General features: G+C 41.0%; 1 protein-coding gene across 1 annotated transcript; it reads right to left on the bottom strand.

The window, feature by feature from the left end:
• Positions 1-3,938: 3,938 nt before the first annotated feature.
• LOC115460254 (melanocortin receptor 4-like) lies at positions 3,939-4,934 on the bottom strand. The gene has a single exon (XM_030190057.1). The coding sequence runs from the start codon at positions 4,932-4,934 to the stop codon at positions 3,939-3,941; it is 996 nt and encodes a 331-aa protein (XP_030045917.1).
• Positions 4,935-7,108: the final 2,174 nt, after the last annotated feature.

Raw genomic sequence — 7,108 nt, 5'->3', positions numbered from 1 at the left:
GTGCTGTTATGGTTTGGTAAGGTTATGAGTGTGTTTTTGCACAAATTTATGTATAGTGTTTTGCAGTGGAGAGATTGTGTGTTGGTACTAAAACATCAGAAAGGGTTTTAGAGTCTAAATCATGACACACTACCTCTTGAAGGATCTACATATAGAGCTTATGCATTTCTAAGGTCTACACTGGCATGGTATGGAAAAGGGGGTGGGGAAATGCTACTGGAGAGGAAGAGGGAGTGCTGGGTAAGGAGGAAGGAAGGAAGGAAGGAAGGAGGAAGGAAGGAAGGAAGGAAGGAAGGAAGGAAGGAAGAGATATCTCATACATATACATTATGATTATTCCCAAAAAAGCCAGCTCTTTCTCCCTTCCTTCCTCCATATTATCATATTCATTTGTATATATATATATATATACAAATATATACAAATGAATATGCTAATATACCCCGCCCCATGCTTTGCCCCCACAAATGAAACAGTCAAACTACGCCCATGCTGTAGAGGAAGCATGTCTGGGGGCAGCAGCTACATTGGTGCCCTTACTGCCTCCAAAATAGGTGGCGGTAAGGGCTCACATGCTAATCTTTTTTTATGTGAATTCAAGACATAAAGCTTGTATATAGAATATTTAGTGCCTCTTTTTCAAAGCCATGCTATTGATTCAGTTCCTATGGGCTTCCTCTCATTTGCTACGTGGGAATCGCTAGCGAGGCTTTGTAAAAGAAGCCCTTATAGAGAAAACATTTTTGTGGACCTCAGTGTAGGAATCAGATGGCTTAAAATTCTTTGTTCTGTTCTGAAATCACCCAGTTTTGTCACTGGCCCTTATGAATCTTTTTTAGAACTGTACCCAAACTTCATATTGAGCAAAAGTCTTCCTTCCTTCAAACAATCTTAATGTGCAAGAATATATAACATTACTTAGCTTTTATAATGTCGGCTGTGGAGGGTATCTTCAGTCCAACATGAGTCATGTTTCACCGCCAAGCGGCTGTATCAAGGATCAAACCCCCCTCCCATTTTAATGCCAAACCATACATGTCGTCCAATCTAGTGTCGTCAAAGAATTATAAGCCGGCTGATCCCCACACAGAGGGCCACAAAAAAAATTTCTCTTTAAATAATCTATATACAAACTTTCTTTCTTGAATTCACATTGGTACATGTTTTTGAGCTTGTGGAACAATTCTTAAAATTTGCAGATTTTGAATCTTTTTATGGCCACGTGCTAATGGGCAGCATCAGAAAAATGAGCTGAAGGAAGCTGGAAGAGCACAGTAATGCAGCTTAACAAGTTTGTAGCCACTATTTATTAACATTAACGCAAGACAATACAAAAATTTGACTGCTGCATTAAAAATGGCCTTGGCGCATGTGAAAGACCTGCCTATGGGTGCGCTAAGGCCACTTTTTAGCACTACTTTGTAAAATGACCCCTAAGAAAGTAAATCATTCAGTATAACTACTATAGAAGCAAAATAGATACAGGGGCCCTTTTACAAAGTGACGGTAAGCCCAACACGGGCTTACCACTTGCTAAAAGGGAAGTATCGCTGAGCTACCGCAGCTCCCACTCCCAGCGTGCACCATTTCCGGCACTACAAAATATTTTTATTTTTGTAGCGGCGGTGTGTACCCAGTGGTAATCGGCCCAGTTACCACCAGGGTAGTTCAGGAGCCCTTACGTGGCGATAAGTGCTCTCACCCAAAATGGGTGCATGGCAAGTGCTTCACTTGCTGCACGTCCATTTCTTTAAAAAAAAAAAAACCCTTCCTCAGCGCATGTCAAAAAACACCTTTTGCCGCAGCTTTCTGAAAGGACCCCAGTTTATCAAAGATCCCACAAGAAGAGTACACCAATATAAAGAGTACCATTTCTAAGTAACTAAAAAGATAAGTTCAATCAATTTACAACATCAGCCACTATCAACAAGCATCAGTGTATTTAAATATGACTTCTTTTTTTCATTCTGTGTGTGCAAATACCTTCCAACAGAGCCCGTATCAAAGACACCAGCAGAGAATGAGGATTATTTTATACTAGTAAAAGAGGCCCGTTTCAGAGCAAATGAAACGGGCGCTAGCAAGGTTTTCATCACCAACACCCCCCTCCCTCCCTGGCCAACCCCTTCGTTGTTCTGCCATTGCTCCGCCCCCAACGTCATGACGTTTGACGCGAGGGCGGGGCCCGGAGCGATTCCCCCCCGCCTCCCTCCCTGCCAACCCCTTCGTTGTTCTGCCATTACTCCGCCCTCGAGGGCGGGGCCCGGAGCGATTTTGGTGGCTTCACCACCACGAACCTTCGAACCTTTTTGAAGGAAGTCAGGGCTTGGCTTCAATGACGTCAGTGTCCTCAGAACGTTGAGGGTGAGTTTTATTATAGTAGATTCCAGGTAGAAAGTTATCCAAGAATAGAGCTATAGCTCGATAATTTAGCCTTCCTGAGTATTACAGCAGTTAAAAAGCATTTCTTAATTCCTCAAAACCTTATTTAATTTATAGCAATCATACCGTATCTGCTCAATATGCTAGCCGAATCTCTAACACTAACTTCCAAATAATGACAGACCTACTACATGAAAAGAATCCCAGCACTGTGTCTCTGAATTGCTATCTCATACTGCAAGCAGGGTTAAATATTGAATGTATCTCATATTTAAAAACATACCCCGCCCCCTTTTACAAAGCTGCACTTTGAATGGGCTGTGTTGGCATTACTGCACTAGCGTGGATTTGTAAAGTGGGGGGATAGATTATGTTGCAAACCTTAAAACTGGCAAACATTTAACAGAATACTCATTTTAATGTCTAAAATGCATCATTACATTTTTTTTTTCAAGGACTGGTGAGCTTTCAGGAGACAAAATAGAAGTCACTACGGGGTCCTTTTTAGTGAGCTGCAATAAGCTACTGCAAGTTAAAAAGGCACTACAGCAAGGTGCGCTCAGGTGTCTCACGGGAGTTTTGGAATTGGCGCACACTTCCCACGTGCTATAACATAGATTTTATTTTTAATGCGGGGGGGGGGCATGTTTGGAGGCAGAGAGTAGGTATGTTCTGCGCTAAATCAGAGTGTGGGCATTGGTGCTCACTGACCAATTTAGCGCAGGAGCTCTTACCACCTACAAAATAAGTGGCAGTAAGGGATCTTTCGCTAATGACCATGCACTAATTGTGAAATTAGCGCATGGCTATTAATGGAAAAAAGAAATTGTGATCACTTCATAGCCACTCTAAAAGTGGCCTCAACGCATGGGAAACCCACGCGCTAAAAATAGTGCAGGCCACTTTTAAGCGCAGCTCAGTAAAAGGGCCCATATATGTTGATTTACCTAGACACAGGGGTTTGGTTTTTTTCAAGTTGTAAGTCACAGCAGCTGTTTATTTTATTTTTTCATACACAATAAATGTAGGAAAAGAGAGCTATGACAACATATGTCATCAAAACACTTATGATTGAAATCCTCAGAGATTACATAGAAGCATGTGAAACAGGAATCCTTTTACTAAGGAACGCTGAAAATGGCTGTCACTAGTGTAGGCACATGTTTTGGACACGCGCAGATCCATTTTTCAGCGCACGTGTAAAAAATGCCTTTTTTGAAATTTTGGCTTAAAATGAACATGCAGCAAAATGAAAATTGCCATGTGTCCATTTTGAGTCTGAGACCTTACTGCCACCCATTGACTTAGCAGTAAGGTCTCAATTAACCAGGCGGTGATGGTCTACGCGTGTAGAATGCCTTTTACCGCCCAGTTAGCACTGTGTGCCAGAAAATAAAAATTATGTTCTGGCGTGTGTAGTGGACGCACGTAAAAAATGAAATTACTGCCCGGGCCATGCAGTAGCTGGGTGGTAATTCCAAATTGATGCGTGTGGGTGTGAGTAGGCACCTATGCAGCTTAGTAAAAGGGCCCCACAGTAATTAATCTGCCAGCGTTTAATATTTTCTCAGCAGATTACACAGCCCTCCTTGGCTGTAACAGCATATCATCTCCAGGAAGGTTTTCCGAAGCTCTTGACTGCGAAGAGCATAGATAAGTGGGTCAATCACTGAGTTGCACATGATGAGGATAAGGTATACATTAAAGTGTGACATGAAACACACGCAGTATGGGTTCTGGGGACAAGTGACATAAAAAATAAGGTGAAGAAAGAAAGGGGCCCAGCACATTACAAAAACTCCTAGCAAGATGGTTAATGTGATAGCTGCTTTCATGTTGGCACCTTGGCGGATGGTGCCAGGCCCGGGCAGAACTGCAATCCTTTTCATGTGCAGCCGAGCCATCATGAACATGTGAATGTACAGAAAAATCATGAGAACCAGCATGGTAAAGAATGTGCTGATAAGGCAAATAATGACAGCCATGCTGTCCGAGTAAATGATAAACAAGATTCCGGACACTGTGCAAGCCGCCCAGATGCAAGCTATGATCATCACAGCCCTCCTCATGGTCATGATGTTATGATACTGCAGAGCATAGAAGATGGTGAAATACCTGTCCACAGCAATAGAAAGTAGACTGCATATTGATGCCAGCAAAGAGCTGCAGATTAAAGAGTCAATCACATTATCAATATTAACAGTAAAGCGTTGGGTATTCGTATCAGTGCTGTTTAACAGCATGATTACAATTGTTTCTGAGCCGTTGGAAACACTCACTAGCATATCTGCTATTGCTAGACTACAGATGTAGAGATACATGGGAGAGTGAAGGTTCTTGTTTTTCGCTATTGCCACAATGACTGAGATGTTCTCCAACAAGCTCACTATGCCCAAAGTCACAAACACCTCAGGTGAGACAAAAAGTTGTTCGTAGCATCCTCCAGAGTAGTGGCCATGTCCGCTGGACCCATCTGCACCTGCGTGCAAGCCACTGCTGTGGTTCTGGAAGTGCAGAGGCAGCTGCACACTATGGTGGGGTGTGAAGTTCATTTTCAGAAGGGATGATCCTGTCATCAACTTGACATATTCGAGAGAAAAAAAGAAAAAGATCCCTTGTGTTTTCATGACATCTTTCTTTCTGTGTAGCTCTCGTCTTGCCTGAAGCAAGTAATAATACAGAAATAATTTAAGGCAGCATTTTGGGAATGACCATGATCTCTCAAAGCATGTCTTCCCATCAATGAAGCAATTTTCTGTGCCAGAATGTATTTATTTATTTAAAAAACGTATACCCCGCCTTACACTAAGCAACTTTTAAAAATTGCCACATACATAATTTAATAAAAACACCATGTAACATAAAACAAAAAACATAATATTTATCAAAAGACTAATCTCCCTACCATCTACCTTCCATCACAGATGCCTGATACCATCTAACAATCCCCATACAGTCACTTACCTTGTAAGGAAAGCCTGCACTAATAAATGAGTCTTTAATATCTTCTTAAATTGTCGAGTGTGGTCACTAAGGATGCTTCTATTCAGACCAGTGCTCACAAGGTGTCCAGTCTTTGCAGCGAACCATTCACTTTTTCTCCTTTGAGCATTGACTTTGAATTGAGTTCTGCCACTTCTTTTCATCACACCTTCTGTTCCACTGAGAGCTCCGTGTAACAGGCTGAGGAAATCGCTGCTATGAAAAAGGTACAGCACAGTCTGCATCAGCTGCCCAGGCAACACGGTTGTCTTGCTGGTTTTATAGAAGAAAAAAAAAATGAAGATGCAGACTCTACCTCTCCCTCTCCCTTCTGCCTACACAGAGCAAAGCGCAGCCTGAGAGGTGCAGAAGACAGATACCAGCACTATCATCTTCCCATGGATCCATGGCACTATAGCTTCAGATAGTAATAGAAATACGCCTGCAGAGCAAACCTTTTTGCACTTCAATTATTTTAGAACAATTTTGCTTTCATCAGAGAATGTCCCTTATCCCTATTACCTAAAACAAATCATTCCTGTATCATGAAATATGATATACCAGTTTAATGTGTATGTTTCCCAGTGCTCTACAATGAACAATAAATTCATATTATAGGTATTATTTATAAGGAAAATGATGACCTTCGAAAGCAGCCAGAGGCTATAAGCCAGTATATAAAAGGCTGTTTGGGAGGCCGGATAGCACTGAATTGCATTAAAAAATGCTATTTATTTATTCACTTAAAATATTTTTTATCCTGGATGTGGTGGGGAAAGACAGAAAGTGTTGATTTGTAAATTGATGATGCTTTACAAAAAAATGTATATTATGTTCTTGGTCAGTCTCAAATCTTCCATTATATTGGAACTGGAGAGCTTGTGTCCATACTTTGGCTCTGTGGGAAGCAAGGGATGCGGGTAGCTTGAGTAAAAGGGAAAAGCTGTTATCTTTCTATCTGGGACCCATATTTATAGTCCGTATCTCCAACAGCAAGAAATTTTATATTGAATAATTTATATTGTTGACTTTCTAGTGATGTAGTGATTTTGTGAGAGGGATTTTATTTTATTTATTTATTGCATTTGTATCCCACATTTTCCCACCTTTTTGCAGGCTCAATGTGGCTTACATATAACCGTTAACGGCGTTAGCCGATTCCGGTCTGAACAAATACATGGTATGAATGAATACAAAGTGATATTTTGGTAGAATGAGGTACATGTATGGTATGGGGATGGGTGGGGAGGTTAGTTAATAGCTGTTATTAAACCTTTCTCAGGGTTAAGGATTTTTATTTTTCTTTTGAAAGATGTTTTGCATTGTTGTTTCTCTTTTTCTTTTTTTTGAGTGAAGACCAATAAAATCATTTGAAACTAAAATATTTCTTATCCACTGATATGACCAGTATAATGAAACATTTGGGACTTGCCTTGCACTGATCCTTAGAATGTATTTAGCTGCCTCATTATAATGTGGTTGAGTCTTATTATCCCTTTTCAGGCTCACAACACTGCTCACATATAGGGAGGCCATATAAGCACAATGTCAGTATGTACTGTGTGCAAGAAACCAAAAGCACCTGGTCATACACCAGTCTCCACACTGCATCTTCTACATAAACCCTGAAATGTTGTTTTTAGCCCCCATCTCCAAAGGGTGAATGGGGAAAACTCCAGGATCGTGATGTCAATAAAAGGCAGCACAACCAAACAGCTGTTAGAAATAAAAAGGGAAAAATACG

Source organism: Microcaecilia unicolor, chromosome 1 (assembly GCF_901765095.1).
Source record: "Microcaecilia unicolor chromosome 1, aMicUni1.1, whole genome shotgun sequence".
NCBI lineage: Eukaryota > Metazoa > Chordata > Amphibia > Gymnophiona > Siphonopidae > Microcaecilia > Microcaecilia unicolor.
The sequence above is the reverse complement of the archived record's forward strand: the minus strand, read 5'-3'. Positions and strand labels throughout refer to the sequence as shown.